Genomic DNA, 19285 nt, shown 5'->3' on the forward strand with positions numbered 1-19285 from the left:
ACTAGAGAGCATAAAATTACAAGATTTACCAAAAGTGAGGAGCATATGGGGACTCAATATTGTGAGGCATGTAAGTTTTACTAAGTTAACGGCAATTAAAATTGCAAGATGCAACAATTTAAAGTGTGTGATGTCCTATTCTGTTGCCAAAAGCCTTGTGGAGATAAAAGAATTACAAGTTAAAAACTGTGAGATGATAGAAGAGATTGTCAAAAAAGAAGAGGAAGAGAAAATCATGAACATGGGTGGAGGCTGTAAAGATAAGACCTTATTTCCAAAATTGGAGAAGTTGAGTCTTGAAATTTTGCCGAACTTGAGATGTTTCTGTTATGGAGATTATGACTATGACATCCCATTGAGCAATGAAAATGAAGATAAGAAGAAACAGGAACAGGTGCAGGTCTCATTTCCCCAATTAAAAGAAATAAGTTTAACTGGTGTGCCCAACTTCCAATGTTTCTGTGGAGGGTCATATGACTATGACCTAATGCTCTTATCACCTTCCTCACAAATTGAAACCTTTTCTAATGGAAATGGAAAAGTAATTGTAAGCACACCTAACCTTCACAAGGTTAATAATGACACGCTCACCCTTGGAGACATTAATTTGACACTATATTATCTTCACAATTATTCAGGCAAATGTAAGGTACGACATATAATATGTATTGCATTGGTTCATTAACTAGTAGTAAGCTTTCAATTTAGATGAGATCACATGTTAATGTTGTTGAATTTTATGTAGGTGGAGTTGCAAGAAGTAGACACATTTGAATGTATTGACGAGAAACCTCAATACAAGCACTTGGTGGGCTACATGAAGAGGGTATCAAGGCTTGAAGTTGAGAGCTGCAACAAGCTTCTCACATGTGTCCCATCAAACACCATTCATTCATTATTATTCCAACATCTGAAAGAGCTTCATGTACGGCAATGTCAGATTATGGAAGTTGTATTTGAAGGGACTGGCACTGGGATTCATAAATCACAATTAGTAAGGATGGAGTTGCATTCTCTGCCCAAACTGAATCACATTTGGAGAAACAACAACTCTGTCATAGGCTTTGAGAATTTGAATACTCTAATAATTAGTAGGTGCCATGATTTGAGGTTTGTGTTTCCAAATGTGTCCGCTGCCAGAAGCCTTTCGAATCTGGAAGCACTTGATGTGCAGGAATGTAAAGAGATGGAAGAGATCATTGGGAACAATAATAGTAATAAGTCTGTGCAGCATAAGGGAGCAAAGATTATATTCCCAAATTTATACAGCATTCGGCTGAGTAAGTTACCGAAGCTAAACAGCTTCTGTTCAATAAGCTCTTTCTATTTCGAGCTACCATATTGTGTACGGATAGAAATTAAAGAATGCCCAAAGATGGAGACCTTCTGCTCTGCAACCTTATACACACCAGAGCTATGGGAATTACAACTGGACGAGGTCATATACAACATACGTGAGGAAAGGAACCTGGAAGTGAATCAAATGATTCGACAGCGACAGCGTAAATACTCATGAAGCGGTATGTATAGTATGTAGTATAGATAATCAAATGAAAAATGCATGACTAAGATTGCTTTTGTCCTGTATTTCTTTGACTTCTAACTTCTCAGTGTTACAGCTGACAACTTTTATCTCAATTATTCATCTTTTCTTCCTTGGTTGTCTTATTTGCAAGAACCAATCATCTTTATAATGTTTCCCTAAAACACCCTTTTTTGTCGGTAAGATTTAATTTCTAGTGTCAATCAAGTAAATGAATTGGTTCTTTAGACTTCAGAGGTATACTACTTATATCAATGCTTCTAAGGGTGATTAGTTCTTGGCTTTATTTAACATTCATTGATATAATGCAATAAATTACCATATAATAAGAAATTAAGCTACCTTGCAGAGAGGCAGGCTGAAAAATATATTATAAATATGATAATATACATCACATTACCTTTTTGAGAAGATGACTTGCAAATAAAATTGTTATTAAAATCATATAGCAATGAATGCCATCCATGAAAAATACTTGTATCAAACATGAATGTACAACTTACAACCTAATTTTTTTTTTAATCAAATTTTAACATATTATATAAAGAGATCTTCATGTAAACATAATCATTTAATTACTATTGCAAATTCTTATTCTTTCTTTGAAACATTCTTATGAGTTTTATTACTTCCCTTATTTTCCACTTATCATGTGCCCTTATAATATTGGACCTCTTAATAAGTTTTCATTGCCTCTTCAAACTACATCTCCTTATTCACCTCTTACATCCGTTTTCATGATCCACAATTTTCTCTTCTTAAGGACATATTTTTTTACTACTACTACTATTATTATTATCATCGAGAATAATAAAACGGGTATATACTTTTTGTCACTAAAGTTTGGTAAAAATTTTAAAAATATCCCTAAATTTTATTTTGTTTTAATTTTATCCCAAAAGTTTTCGATTTGTATCAAATATACCTTCAACGGCTAAATTTTCAAAAAAATTTAAGACTAATCTAACAATAATGCATAAAAATTATGCTTGATTTGCTTGTATTGAGGGTTGTTCTTATGAAATTCTTTAAAAAATTAGCCTTCAGCGGTATATTTGATACAAATCGAAAACTTTTGTGATAAAATTGAAACAAAATAAAATTTAGAGATATTTTTGAAACTTTTGTCAAACTTCAAAGACAAAAAGTATACTTTACCCTAATAAAAATTAGTATATATCTAACATAAAGTTTTGATATATAGTTTTTGAATTTTGTATGTTAATTTATGAAACTTTTAAATATTTTATATTAACTGATTTTATTATAAACTTTTTCTTCTCTCATTGTTTCTCTTTAGAAGATCATTACATACACTGTTGGAACTTGGTTGGCTTTCTGTTTTCACAAAGAGGCCATGATTCGATTGCTTTGACTTTTCTTACGGTCATTGTAACATTCATGATATCGGTGGCATTGATGCTCTTGTACAGTTTCATTTATTGGGTCGTCGATTTAAAATCACAAGCAATCAAAAGCTGATGAAGATGAATCTGTGTTCTTGTCTCTATCAGTGATTATCAATCACGTCATTATCATTAGTGAAACGAAACCAAAAGGTTAGTTTCATTAAATGATCAAAAATATGATAATAAATCTTATGTTTATCCCTTTGTTGATTGTACCATATTTGTAGGAATCAATAATGTACCGTACAGGCTTGCGTGATGAAAATCCAGCAAATTACTATCTAGTTCTACGTACAATATCACAATACAACAATTTCTTCTTGATTGAATTCTGATTTTGTGTTTCATAGCCTGGAGTCTGATCTTGGAAATCTAGTACTCTTTTCTTGCGACACATACTTTATTTAAGGTGATATCTTTTTCCTTAACTCTTTTATTTTATAATCTGTTCTAATCTAGGGTGACTATGATGTTTTGTTTTTACGATAAATCCTTTTTAATCCTTATTTCGAATTGGGATTGGGAAGAAAAACATAAGATTTTTTACGGAATACAATTTTGTTATGAATCATAAAGATCACATTTTTTTCTTTCTTTTCTTAAGTTAAATTTACTTTAGATTCATTCCAATCTTACCAACAGTTTACTATTTTTTTTGTAAATATTTTTCTATATTAATATCTTAGAAATAATTTAAAAATTAGTTATTCTATCCTTCTAACATGATGAACGAAACAGTGCTAAAAGCCTAAAACCAAGATCCTTGAGTAGTTAGCAACATCATTGACATTATGTATTGAATGATATTATCAATATGTGTGGGATTTTTGTAAATTTAATTAGATCCATCTTTAATGTTTAGTGTTCTAAGCTGAAACTGATTATATGAAAATATTAATTCATATATTTATTTGTTTTGCAAGTACTTAAAAGAAAGGTTGTTTCTTTTTGTTGGTTGTCCATATTTAATTTCAGGCTATTAGCACTGTTTGGACTATGGATTTGAAACAAAGATTATCATCATTCAGAAGAAGCTCAATAGAAAAAATTCTGACTCCTCAAGAGAATCAAGCAAAGGTATTTAATTGAAAAAAGCTCATAAAGACCAACAATTTTAATTTATTTTGGCCAATTCATTTAGCTAGCAGGTTAACACTTTTAGTTCAGTAGCCCAACATCATTCTTTTAGCTTACAAACTTTTAAATATTGTTTGTTAACTACTAGCCAAAAACTATAATATCTTATTTGGCATGTCTTACAAAACAATAGTATTGTTTTGAGGTAATGAGACAGAGACGGAGAGACTGAGATTCGTATCGTGTTTGTTAGTTCAGAGACTGGTATTAAAATTTCTGTTTCTGTCTCTAAAATTTCAGTATTTCAGTTCTTCCAAAAAGTAGGGACACAAGGGACTGAAATTTTTAGAGATGAAGACTAAAACTTTAATAACATTTTATACCTAAAATACTTTCATTTCAACTAATTAATTTCAATTTTACCCTTTATGCAAATTAAATTAGAGTTTCATTTTTGTTTCAATTCTTGTCTCCCATTTTGCACCAAACAGAATACTAAGATTTATTTCAATCCCTGTCTCTTAGTCTCTGTCTCTCAGTCTCAATCTTTCTGTTTCAGTCTCAGAAACGGAAAGACTGAGACTGAGAGACAGAGACTAAGAGACAAGGATTGAAATAAATCTCAGTATTCTGTTTGGTGCAAAATGGGAGACATGAATTGAAACAAGAATGAAACTCTAATTTAATTTGCACAAGGGGTAAAATTGGAATTAATTAATTGAAATGAAAGTATTTTAGGTATAAAATGTTATTAAAGTTTCAGTCTCCATCTCTAAAAATTTCAATCCCCTATGTCCCTACTTTTTGGAGGTACTGAAATACTGAAATTTTAGAGATAGAGACAGAAATTTTAGTACCAGTCTCTGAACTAACAAATACGATACTGAGTCTCAGTCTCTCAGTCTCTGTCTCAATACCTCAAAACAAACGTTAAGAGATCATGCGAACAAAATTTGTATGAGATAAAATTTTATCTAATTTTTTATTCACCTAAAAACTAAAGACAATAGAGATGGAAACATAAATTTTCTGTCTTACATGTATCTTTATTATTTCTCTATAATATATACGTTTCTATATAATGTGTCCATTCAAAAAAGTTTATCTAAAAAACACTACTCTATCTAAGAAGTTGTTTCATATCATTTGTGAATGACCTACAATTCTTGTGGTGAAAAATAATGATTTCATATTTGATTTATTATTCAGATTGATGAAGTCAGAAAGATCATTGGTCCAGTTGCAAGTAAGTTTCCAGTTATGTGTTCAGATGCATCAATACAAAGGTACCTCAGAGCAAGAAAAAATAATTCTAAGAAAGCAGCAAAGATGCTCAAATGCAGCTTGAAATGGAGGTTAGAGTACAAGCCTGAGATGATTAAATGGGTATGCATCATATGGTATCTATTTTTTTAATTCTGTTTAATGATGAATTTTTGTTAGTTAAAATTGTCATTGTCATTGTCCCTTCTATGCAATAAGGATGATATAGCTCAAGAAGGTGCTTTAGGAAGGCTATACAAAGCTGATTACTTGGATTCACAAGGGAGGACTGTTCTTGTCATGAGACCTGCTATTACGGTACTCTCAAATTTTTATACTAGAATCCCTCGAACAATGATTCAACTTAAATAAGTTTTTAATTTAAAAAAAATAATTATTTTTTCTTGTTTTTCTTTGACACAATATTCCTATTTACTAAATAATGACACAGTAATTTTATAGTTATGATTGCTTTCACTCATAAGATGTTATTGTGTTGTTATTTTGCGGTGCATGAAGAGTGCAAGCGCCGCAGCAGGGCAGATCAAGTACCTTGTTTACTGTTTGGAGAATGCCATAATGACTTTGAGTTCTAAGCAGCAGGAACAGATGGTTTGGCTGGTTGATTTTCAAGGGTGGAACAAATCCTGCATATCATTGAAGATTACAAGGGAAACTGCTCAAATCTTGCAGGATCATTACCCTGAGAGATTGGGCCTTGCAGTCATGTACAACCCACCAAAAGTATTTGAGTCCTTTTGGACGGTATGTTATCATATCATATCATATCATAATATCTCCTCTCTTCACTACTATCTTAATGCATGCAATGGTAAGCTTGATGCTCTGTGATATACTAACTATAATTCAAAGAATAGGGTAGAGTTAGTGACTTATAAGTATAACCACAATAACAAACAACTATGACAATAATTACTAAGCCTTATCTCATTTGGTCGGGCCAGCTACATGGATCAAATATTGTCGTATAACCTTATCATGTGTCATCTCTATAATGAGACTGTTTATACGTAGATTTCCTTTAACCATCTCATATATGATTTTTTTTTTTTTGGGTCTTCCTTTACCATTCGACTATTGGCTACCTTTCATCTCATCCACCTCCTAATTAGATGCTCTGGCAATCTTCTTCCCACGTGTCCAAACTACTGAGACGAAATTCTACCATCTTTTCTACAATAGGTGCTACTCCAACTTTCGTATATCTCGTTCCTTATTTTGTTCATACATGTGTAGTCGCTTATCCATCTTAGCATCTTCATCTCTACCACACTTAACTTATGTTCATGCTCACCTTTTGTCGTCCAACACTCTTGTTCCATATACTTTTAAGTATAATGACAAGCTAGAATTTTGCTTGTTACATTCATCATATGTTAAAATTTTCCCATGTTATCCAACATGGTAAAAAGAATAAAAATTTATTAACAGAGTTTGGTGAATCAGTAAGAATCAATGTGTTTATGAGTTACACTCTTTTTTCAGTTTTACAAGTAAGCATCTCTCTCATTTTTACTTTGTTAAACAGATGGTAAAGCCATTTCTTGAGCCAAAGACTTTCAAGAAGGTGATATTCGCTTATCCGGACAACACGAAAAGCCTAAGGATGATGGAAGAACTCTTTGACAAGGACAAGCTGGAATCCTACTTCGGCGGGCGAAACACCGTCGGATGGACCCTCGAGTCTTTTTCCAAAAAAATGAAAGATGATGACAATAAGAGGATGTCTAAGGTCAGTGAAGGTGGTGTTTCAACAGAACTCATCAATGAATCAATTCAAATAGATGACAACAACTCGGATGATGAAACATCTAGTTGTGACACTCTTGGTTCAACCATGGGGGAAGATAAAGAAGAGATTAATGTACAAGAAAGACTAGATTCTCCTAAACCTACAATTCTGCAAAAAGATGAATCTGGTGCAAAGCCCTGAGGCAAATGCAGGGGATCAATTATGTTGCTACTTCGTTCCTTTTTTTTATTTTTTTTATTTTTTAACTTAGCTGAAAATTCAACTATTTCAATTACTCCGGCATGCCATGCAATGCAATGCCCTTTTCTCAAGATTAGTAGACCACAATAATATTCTGTTTGTGATATATAGAAAGAGAAACCAAGATACTCTTTCAATTTTCATTAGATATTTGACACTAATTTAATGTGTCACATTTTATATTTTTTTTTCTAGATGACATAGTTTTACTCCTTTTTTTGCATTATGTGTTAAGGTTCTTATCTTTTCACCTCCTTTATCTCTTCTGATCTTTCTTGATCCTTCATCTTGATTCTTCGTATGCAATTTTCTTTCTTCAATGGCAAGGAATACCGAATCGGCAAACTGTTTTTTTATGGGGCTTATAATTGTGCTTTTTTTGCTAGGAAGCATCTAACCTAGTATTATGGGAATTAATATTGTCTTTAATAGAGTTGTGTTTGATGAATAAGTTAACTTGGTGCATAGGACTACTGTATACATTGAGTTGAGTTTGACGTTTGACGCACTAGGAAACTTGAGGGGAGATAATATTCAAATGGGTTTTAAATTCACCCTTGAATTTTTAAGAGAAAAATTAAAAACTCATCAAAATTTATTTTTTTTACCATTATTTTTTTGTTATTAACCTAATTTTTTTAGTTTAGTAATTCAGTAACATAATTTAACTCATATTTTTAAATAATGACTAATTAATGACCAAAAAATTAAATTTTAATAGTCTTCTAACATTTATTTTAATTTGAACTTCAAATGTTCATTTTAGACTCACATTAGTTATTCAAGTTATTTTTGTTACCGTCATACTCACATAGTCAGCCAATATTACGTGTTAAAAACAAAGTTTTGTCATGTAGAATAAAGTGATAAAGTGTGTTTTATTCACATACATGTCGACGTTATGATAATGTCACGTGTCATAATAAAATTTGTTCACATATTAGTTTAGTGTTCATGTTAAAATATGATTTGTCTGTGTGTTACTGATAGTCTGATAATCTGATATGTTATTACTATAAATGACTAAAAGTTGATTCTTGAATTTTAGTCTCAAAAATTAAAAAATCCAAATTAAATCAATCTCTAAAATAGTTTTTCTCATTTTTTATTTATTTTTTCACATGTAACTTAAACAAAATTCTTGTTATTTCAAGAAACATATGATACAACAAATTATTTCGTAAAAAAATAACATAATTTATGTTGTATTTTTTTTTTGTCAAGTCGATTAGACAGTCTCCAATCCTATGCATTACACTTATGTATTACACACTCACACATACTACATGGGTACACACTATTAGCATGGTTCTATATTCCTCCAAGAGAATTTGAATCCGGTGCAACTCTATGTGAGGCAAACAACACGTTTTTTTTATTTTCTTGAGTAGTTGAGAGTTAGTAGTTAGTAGATAAATATTTATGAAGTTAGTTTGTAATATTCCTATAAATAGGACAACTCTTGTATCATGTAAAACAACAACTTCAATATACATCCTTCATCTTCTTTAATACTATCTCTGTTTTCTTGTTATATTGGTTGAACAATTCTTATTACTCAAATTTAAAACTAGTCACTACAAAAATTGCTTTGAGTACCGTCAGATTTAGCGACAATTTTGTTGTAGGATTCGTCATGCCAAATAATTACCGGCGGATAGCCTCTTTCAACGGTAAAGTTGCCGGCAACCTCTGGAGGAAAAACAAGACAAATAGGAGCCAAATTTAGCGTCGGAGTTATCGTCGTAAAAATTTTATGGTAGACATTTTTAATGAAACGCTATGTTTTGGTGATTCCACAACGTTACCATCGGTAAATTCGACGGTAACCGTGTCATAAATTCAAACCGCGAACCCTTTTTTCCTTCATTTTGAATTCACTTTCTCTCTCTAACCTCTCACCTTCCTCTCTTTCTCTAACCGCTCACCCTCCCACTCTCTCTCTAACCTTTTCATCTCTCCTCTCTGTCAACCTTCTATACCACTGTTACAGCGAACGTCCCTGCGGTCACTGTTGCAAATGCCCTGCCGCTTCCGCTTCTGCCACTACTGCACCTCCACTCCTTTTTTCCGTTTTCTCTTGTTCTACATTCAAGATTTTTTGTTGGAACTCTATTTCTTTCAAATTCTGTTACTTCAAGTTAATTAATTAATTAGTAGAGTTTAGTTAGTTTAATTTTCTGTTGATTTAGGTGGTTAGGATAAGTTAGAATAGGTTATATTAGGCTCTGAAATTGCCGAAAAGTGTTGAATTATTGAACTATTTGCTGATTTCTACTGTTGAAATTGTTTGGAAAATGCTTCACTATATTGATGAGTCGCTATTTTACTGCTGATTTTGATGAATTTTGATCTGGAATTGTTTGGATAATTTTGATTACGTTGATTCATTGTGTTAAGGTCATTTTTGCTGAAAATTTGCTGTTGGACTTATCTGCGTCATACTTTGTTGTTGGACTTGTCTGCACCATAATTTGATTAATCTTTGTTTTGAATTGTCGCTTGTCAATTACTAATTGAGCGCATCAATTTTGCATCTTTAATATTTGTGCTATTGCCTTAAAAATGTTCTTGGATAATTTGTGTAAAATCCGGATAATTAATATATAATTAATTCATAAATTAAAATTTATTCTAGAAAATTAAAAATGTGGTTTTTATAGTTAAATATGATAGAGCTACTTAAAATATAAATTTTGACACCAATTTTAAAGAATTAATCCGAACCGGTCAAACCGGATCTAAACCGAACCTGTGGGCCCAACCCACTCACTTAATAAAGTGTGTTTAGATCTTTCTCTCTCTATTTTGCATGCTAAACACGCTGAAGCTCATCCATGGGAGAGGGAATAATACTTTCCAAAATCTAACCTACACTTAGATAATCAAATTTACATAACTTTTGATTCGGAGTTCCGATCGCCGCACTGTTTATGGCCATGCAACCATGGCGTTAAGCTCTATAAAGCCCACAAGATTATTTAAGAGGTAAGCCATGAATTCTTTCCAGTTTTACAACCCTTGATTTTCAAAATCATTGAGTAAAAGTGTTGACATTTTGAGTTCTTTGATTTTATAGGGTCCAATTAGCTTGAGAAAAACGCTTAATATTGCCTCTTTGGTCCGTGGGTACGGTAAGAATCATCAACTCATAATGAATTTATTGAGTATATGTGATTAGTATTGAGTTTGTATATGTGGGTGTCTATGATGTGTGTTGGGTAATATATATATAAAATTGGTTTGGAGCTTGATTGAGATTTCAAAAGTTTGAAAGTGGAATTGTATGCTGAAAAATCTGTTGGTGAGGTGTTGAGGCCTTGGAAGCTTGAGGAAATGTGAATTGAAAGTGTTCCGGGTTTATCAGAAAATCGGCCAAGGTATGGTTTCGATTTCTCGTATATAAAATATAATGTAATGTGAAAACTTAGGCTAGTGACCCTAGAATAGGAATTAAATTTGTGATGTTGTTGATTGGTTGAAATAGATTGTATTGATTATGTGGTTATTGGTTTTTGAGGGTGCAATTAATGTCCTTGTTGATGCTGCATGTGATTTGTATATGATGATAATTGGTATCTATAAAGGTTGATTGGAAGTTGATATTGTACTTAATATGGATATTTGATGATGTATATTGAATATTATGGAATTGAAAGTATTGGATTGAAATTTAATGAAAATGGAAAATTGGTAGGATGATGAATGTGTATTATATATTGTTGAACTTGAAATATTGAGTTGAGATTACGAAGGATGCTGAATTGGTAAGGGTTTGGGCTGATTTAAAAAGGGGTTGAAATTGATATGTTTTGAAAATGGAGGTTTTGTAAAGTTTACATACCAATTTCAACCCCTTTTTAAAATCAACCCAAACCCTTACCAATTCAGCATCCTTCATAAATCTCAACTCAATATTTCAAGTTCAACAATATACAATACACATCCATCATCCTACCAATTCTCCATTTTCATCCAATTCCAATCCAATACTTCCAATTCCACAATATTCAATATACATCATAAAATATTCATGTTAAGTACAATATCATCTTCCAATCAACTTTTATACATACCAATCATCAACATATACAAATCACATGCATCATCAACAAGGACATTAATTACACCCTCAAAAACCAATAACCACATAATCAATACAATCTATTTCAACCAATCAACAACATCACAAATTCGATTCCTATCCTAAGGTCACTAGCCTAAGTTTTTACATTACATTACATTTTAGATACTAGAAACCGAAACCATACGTTGGCCGATTTTTCGATAAATCCGGAACACTTCCAATTCACCTTTTTTCAAGCTTCCAAGGCTTCAACACCTCACCAACAGATTTTTCAGCATGCAATTCTACTTCTAAGCTTCCAAAATCTCAATCAAGTTCCAAACTATATATATATATATATATATATATATATATATATATATATATATATATATATATATATATATATATTACCTAAGACAAATCATAGACACCCACACATATAAACTCAATACTAATTACATATACTCAATAAATTCACTATGGGTTGAGGATTCTTACCATACCCACGGACCAAAAAGGCAATATTAAGCATTTTTCTCAAGCTAATTAGACCATATAACATCAAAGAACTCAAAATCTCAACACCTTTACTCAATAATTTCAAAAATAAAGGGATGGAAAATTGGAAAGAATTCGTAGCTTACCTCTTAAATAATCTTGTGGGCTTTGTAAAGCTCAACGCCACGGTCCCGTGGCCATAAACAATGCGACGATCGGAGCTCCGGATCAAAAGTTATGTGGATTTGATTCTCTAAGTGTGTGTTAGGTTTTGGGAAGTGTTCTTCCCTCTCCTATGGCTGAGCTTCAGCGTGTTTAGAATACAAAATGGAGAGAGAAAGATCTGAACTCACTTTATTAAATGAGTGGGTTGGGCCCATGGGTTCGATTTGGACTCAGTTCGGCCCAATCTTGGGCCAAATTCTTTAAAATTTGTGTCAAAATTTATATTTTAATTATCTCTATCATATTAAACCATAAAAATCATATTTTTTATTTTCTAGAATAAATTTTAATTTATGAGTTAATTATATATTAATTATCTGGGTTTTACAATTTGAATTGCACATGTAGCCACCATGTGATTTGAATTCATTATCTATATCTCGGCAATTGCTTATAAATGATACATTTGGTTACTGGGTGATGTTTGTTTTTATGGTTTATTACCTTGTTTACCAAGTTTATGCATTAAATTTTTACAATAGTGAAATTGGATTGTACACTCACCTAATGACATCTTTTTGAATTTTTCGAGTCTTCTGAACCATTATTGCTATGTGATGGAATTCAACTTCTATATCTCTTTTACTAAGTAACATAGCATCCATGTTTCTTCACTTTTTGTCCACTAGGTAATGTGAGCAAATTTTAAAAGTGTTGCTGATTGATGTGTAAGTTCAATATTTTATTTTGTTCATTAAGTCCCTTTACACATTATTTATGTGGTATTTTCACAAGGAGCATCTTCATGTCTACAATGATTAATTAAGTTTTGAAACTTCTAGCCTTGTATGTTGCCTTAATAATGATTGAAAAAATCAATAAGTTGAGAAGGGTTGATAGATATTTGGTTGCGATGGAACTCTTGAAGGGTGAAGAAATCTGAAGTTTTGGGGAGATTTTATCAAAATTTTTATAAGATTTTGAGTGAAAATGAAAAATTACAATTATGTTTGGAAAGTTAGAATTATGTTCATGAGTTTTAGTGAATTTGAATCAATTGTTTAATTAGTACACTTTAAAATTTTACTTTTCCACCAATTCCCCATAAATTGTTATTATCTTTTGTATCTATATTAAGAATGTTAGAGTGGGTGAATTTAACTGTGTGTTGACTGATGCTGTGGATTAAGATTCGTTGGATTTGTGGTAAAAATAATATGTACTGATTAGTGTTAATAATACGTTCTCTTTGTAGACATGACGACAGGTAGTAGAGGTAGACCGAGTGGGTCTCGGGGTAGTGGTAGAGGGCGGGTTTCCACCAAATCCCCTGTGACTATTCAGTCATCGCCCTTTACCTCGACTATCACGTTGACCCCTGTGATGTCATAGGTGGTCCAGTAGACCAGCAATTCATCATGGACCCAAACCCGCACTACATGCCTCCTTCTGCTATGCCCCCTGCAGATCCAACGACAACAAACCATGCGATGGATGATTCCTCCAATTCCCACAATAGGATGCACCTCCACCACCGTCTGTCATCCGGCTAAGAAGTTGGCCTGATGGCATGCAGTCATGAGTTCAATTTTTAATGTTAAATTCGTTACTCTTAGTTTTACGTGTTGCTATGTGTTTGTTAATATCAGGTTTTATCTCTAACGGGTTTGCACCAAATCCCAATGCTTGCACACCAGAGATCTCTGAGGTTATTAAGTCCATGTACGACCACCCGTGGCTGACCTACCACAAATTCCAGCTGAGACCAGAGAGCGATGGTTTCAAAATTGGGCAGTAAGAACCTAATTTAGTTTGAATTAAATAACTGTATTCGAACTGTATTTTATTCCGACTAACTAATGTTGGTGAATCACTTTGTGCAGTTGAAATTCATATAGGATACAGAACACAATCTCATGATCAAGAAGATCTACGACCACCAGACAGCCAAAGGACTTCAACAAATGATGAGCAACGTTCGTTAGGGGCAAGACCCCTAACAAAGTGGATCTGTCCAACTATCAAAAAGGAACTGGAGGCTTATTTTAGATATAATGAAGGGGTCGACGTCACTAACAGGGCTTCACCCAAGTCGTCAAAGTATATGGGTGGGTTGGCAACCTTCATGAAGATGAAGAGTAGACTAGTAAGAATTTATGGCGGATAAATTCGATGGTAATTTGGTGCCAAAACACGAGAAATGGCGCCAAAGTTACCGTGGAGTTTATCCGATAGTAATTATCAACTCAGTCTTGACAATCTATTGGCAATAACAGCAGAAAATCCTTTGGTAATTAGCGTCAGATGAAAAAAATACTGGTAAGCAAGGTTGCGAGAACCGGACCGGTCATCGAATCGGTCGAGTGACTAGTTTAATGGTTCAATGGTTCAACCAGAGTTAAACCGTGGTTGAACCGGTTTAATTCAATATAAAGTAAAATTATAAAAAACTCAGTACCTACTTTTAAAATTTTTAATTCAATACTTTTTAAACTAATAAAATTTAAAATTTAACAATTTCACAAAATAAATTATCCATAATTTATCATTAAAAGGTCATAAACAACTTCAAATATCAAAGTTTATAACTAAAGAAAATCCAAACGTACATAAATGACAAACACAATATGTTTTGCAACCCAAAGAAACAAAATTGAACAAATAATACTTCAACTAAACAAAAATACTACTCATCATAATTAAATTCAACATAATTAAACATAATGCGACATTCAAAAAACAATACTTCAATTTTTGAATTGAAGTTTAACCTCTTCAGTGACTTTGTTACATACTTTAGTTTGTCCAAGATTTTTTGCAAGATGATATTTCATCCTATATATCCCCCTTCCATTATAAGTATTCAAACAAAAGATACATGTATACTTCGCCTTGTGATTTTTGTCATACTTCACAGTGAAATATTCCCAAGTCGGGTTAGATTTTTTCCGAGAGAAACCTGTATGAGATTCTTGGACAGCATTATGTTGTGGTTGCTGATCATTTTGTAGTTGTTCCATCTAAATTTAGAATGATAGCAATCCAGATTCCAGACAAATATATCAATTTATACAATTCATACGGCATTCAACATAATTAAATTCAGCAATTCATCAGTTAATTCACCAAAACTCAATATAGTAGAATTCAATACAGCAGAATTGAACTTATATAGCAAAATTCAATATACCAAAATTCTAAATTCAAATTTCAAAATTCTAAAATTGAATTTACATCAAATTTATTCAAAATTACAGAACCTTTAATCCATATAATTAACAAAATAAAAAAGAATTTGAAAAGCAGAACAAGAACTCAGAAGAAAAACTGAAAAACTCTGCATTTGCCATCTGAAGCTCTAAATTGAAATCTGCCCTAAATTTCTCACTGAATAAAAAATCAATTGAAAAATAAAAACCAAAAAACCCATGAACTCAATAACATCAGCAAGTTAGCAACCCAGTGCATACAGATAAACAAAATTCAACAAGTCAGCAACCCAAACCAAATAAACAAAATTCATTGAAAAACAAAGATGTTATCTTAGAGACTTAGAGTACTCACCACAAAAGAGCACGGCCAGACGACGATGACCAGATGCCCGACGACGACTAGATGATGCCAATGAGTCAATGGCCAAGATGACAAGCCAACGACCAGATGCCCGACGACGATCAGACGATGCCTGGTCCGCGACGGTGACGCTTCCATCCGGCGTTTGTTGGAGGTGATGGTGGTGTTTGTTGGAGCCTTGGAGGTGACTATCTTCAAAGAGGAAATTAGGGTTGTGACTTGGGACTCTTCGAAGAGGAGAAGGTGGCTCACTCAGAGTCGGCAGCGTTCAATTTCATTTCAGCCCCTTTTTCTTTTTTTTAAGGCGTCAAAACGACGTCGTTTCCGTGCCTGGGTGGGAAAACCGGAGCTTGGTAAAACTCGACCGGTTCGGTCGGTTTTTTCATTGGTTTTTTACAGGACGGTTTTGCAAGTGGATCGAACCGCTCAGTTGACCAGTTCCTGATTAACTCGGTTGAACCGATCGATCCGGTCCGATTTTCAGAACCTTGTCGGTAAGCAATTTCCAGCAATGTTTATACAGTCCAGGATGACTGTGTCCGACAGTAAATTTATTATTGATGAATTTATTTGATAAATCTAACGATATTCAATATTTTTCTTGTAGTGAGTGATACCTCTTTTATCAAATATAATACATGATCACTAATTGAATCCAACTAAATTAAATTATGTAATCTGATGGTAATAATGAAATTTGATTTAACATTTTGTGTCATTTGTTTTTTTTTTTTTTTGCATTAAAGCATTGACCGTTTTTTAATTCTAGCAATATATGTGGTTTATAAACAAAAGATGTGTGAATGTTTGTTTTCGATAAAAAATTAAAAAATAAAGAAAAATAAAAAAGTAAAAAGATATTAATGCTTACATAAAAAAATAAATTAAATCATTGTCTTTAATTATTTTTTAAACAAATTATTTTGTAATAATTTTGTAGAAGACATCTTTTTTATTAATTAATTAATTAGTGTTAATAGTTCTTATGAAATTAAATAAGACTTAAATAAGTTTTAATTTTGTATAAAATATACATAATGTAACCAAAACCAAAAATATCATATTTTATTCAATTATATATATAATTATATATTATATCAATAATAAATTATTATAAATAATTGTAGGATCAAAATTAAAAATTTAAAAACTTTTGTAAAATTTTTTGTATATATGCAATACATGAAAAATAAAAAAAGTTAATAGATTTAAAAAATATTAATAATCTAGAATTTATGAACAAAAAACATAAAAATTATTTTAGGGACTAGTTTGATCCACGTTTTTCAATTCCAAAAGTTAAAATAAATCACGAATGAAAATTTAAAGTCCAATTTGAATAACTTATAATGAAACAAATCACTAATGCGTGGACAAATTATATTGTAATACATGAGACTAAATTGACACGTAGCAAATTATGTTATGACACATAATAAAATTGTCTACATCAACTTGTCACGTGTTACTAATAGACATTTTATCATTTTATTTTTACATACTCAGAACTTGTTTTGACATATGACATTGACGGTATACATTAGCATGCCACGTACAACATTAATGGAAATCATTTGAGGAGGCTAATGTGAGTTATAAATTAAATTTAAGGTCCAAATTGAGACAATTGAAATTTAAAAACCAATTTAAAACTCAAAATAAAATTCAGAAGTCAATTTAAGAGCAATTTCAGTGGGATACTTTTTGGATATCACTACTAACATCTATAGTAACTAAACTTATTTAAAATTAAAATTTGCATTGGATACAATATCTAAAATGATACTAGTATCAGTCAGAAAAGATAGTATCATTTTAAACAAATATCAATTAAATATTGTCACTTATATAATTCATTAAATGAACATTTGAATGTTGTTATTATAACGTGCTAACAAAAGTTCAATCACCCCAAATAATATGTACTTAGTTGTACTCTTGCATTTTATTATTCTATTTATTTATTATCTTATCAATTTGATAGAAAATGTTAGAACAAATAATTTTATAATCAAGATTATTCAAATTAAACCATAAAAAGTACGGTAATTTGCATAGATAAATTGAATGAAGAAAAAAAATATACACATATAAGTCATTTAATGTGAACTAGCTTAATTTGTAATTATAATTGATATATGTGTTACCCATAAATAGATTAGAAAATTAATAATTTTCTAATAGTCTCCCACTTGAGCTATACATGTATATTTTTTTGAGATAATTATATCTTATAAACTTTATGCGCACATCAGAATGCTATTTTCCTTATCACTTTAACAATTTGGTTAGTCTCATATATCAGTTATGCAATTATCGTAGCTTTTATCACATTGGTATCACGACTGAACCACGATGATCACCATAATAATATACTTAACGACATATATCAAATTTAGAGGAATAATATGAAAATTATATGTCAAGTGATCTCGTGCATGTCTATTTTCAGCCGGTCCAACTTTAAAACTTCATTGAAATCAAACACAAAATAGATATTGCAAAACAAATATTGCAAATATCATTAAATAAGTCGTCAACTTAATTCTACAAAAAGGTAATTCAATATCTGTCATAGTTCATATAGCATAAAATAAACTCCCACTAAATTAAGGTATCACATATATTGACACCAATCTGGACAGTGTACTCATGAAAGACTGATGGATCAATTCTTTAGCTAACGGTTTTGCGAGCATATACTCTGTTCTTATATGTTCTATGAAAATATGTTTTTCTTGAACTTTCTCTTTGACAACTAAGAACTTGATGTCTATATGCTTCAATTTCGTCGAGCTCTTATTGTTGTTGGAGTAAAGTAATATTCACTTATTGTCACAAAATATCTTCAATGGTCTTTCAATGTCATTGTCTACTATACTAAGCTTAGTGACAAAGTTTCGCAACCATATGCCATGTTTGGATGGCTCAAAGCAAGCGACGTACTCTGTCTCCATTGTTGAAGAAGTTACAAGAGTCTGTTTGTTAAACTTCCATGCAATACTTCCTCCAGTCAACACAAGATATAGCCTGAAGTAGAGCATCTACTATCTTGGCATCCTGCAAAATCGAAATCAAAGACCTAATGATTTTTCAATTTTCCAATCTCTGATAAGTAATCATGTAATCTTTTGTTTTCTTCAGATAATGCATTATGTGTTTAACAATTTTTCAATTATCCATGTCAAGATTGCTCAAGTATCTACCCAACACTCCCACTATGAACAATGTAGCGGGACGTGTTCACACTTGAACATACATTAAGCTCCCTAGTGCTGATGCATAAGGTTTATTACGCATTGTTGTCCTCTCAAGATCATTTTTTGGGTATTCTTTGGGACTAAACTTGTCTCATTTAGCCATTAATGTGTCCATTGGTCTACAATCTTTCATACCATATTTATTTAAAATATTTTTGATATAGTTCTTTTGTGATAATCCAAAAATTCCTTGATAGCGATATTTTAGTATCTCGATTCCTAATACAAAAGAAACATCACTAAGATCTTTCATCTCAAATTTGTTCAATAAAAATTTCTTAGTTTCATGCAACAAGTCTATATCATTATTGACAATTAGAATGTCATTAATATATAAGACCAAATATATGTATTACTTCCACTGAACTTGTGATATACACATTCATCTATAATATTTATCTCAAATTATATGAG

The 19285-nt window shown here is 31.7% G+C and overlaps 1 protein-coding gene across 4 annotated transcripts; it reads left to right on the plus strand.

Moving 5' to 3' along the window:
- Positions 1-1078: 1078 nt before the first annotated feature.
- Positions 1079-7382, plus strand: LOC130936190 (uncharacterized). Of its 4 annotated transcripts, XM_057866223.1 has the most exons (8): positions 1079-1520; positions 2977-3102; positions 3180-3361; positions 3928-4029; positions 5239-5415; positions 5512-5610; positions 5812-6057; positions 6842-7382. In XM_057866223.1, the coding sequence occupies exons 4-8, from the start codon at positions 3949-3951 to the stop codon at positions 7244-7246; spliced, it is 1008 nt and encodes a 335-aa protein (XP_057722206.1). In that variant the 5' UTR covers positions 1079-1520; positions 2977-3102; positions 3180-3361; positions 3928-3948; the 3' UTR covers positions 7247-7382. The 4 variants fall into 4 exon arrangements, with proteins under 4 accessions (XP_057722206.1, XP_057722208.1, XP_057722207.1 ...); XM_057866225.1 differs by lacking the exon at positions 2977-3102; XM_057866224.1 differs by lacking the exon at positions 1079-1520 and having other exon boundaries at positions 2874-3102.
- The last annotated feature ends 11903 nt before the right edge of the window (positions 7383-19285 follow it).

The sequence above is a fragment of the Arachis stenosperma genome, chromosome 6, assembly GCF_014773155.1.
Source record: "Arachis stenosperma cultivar V10309 chromosome 6, arast.V10309.gnm1.PFL2, whole genome shotgun sequence".
NCBI classification, from domain to species: domain Eukaryota; kingdom Viridiplantae; phylum Streptophyta; class Magnoliopsida; order Fabales; family Fabaceae; genus Arachis; species Arachis stenosperma.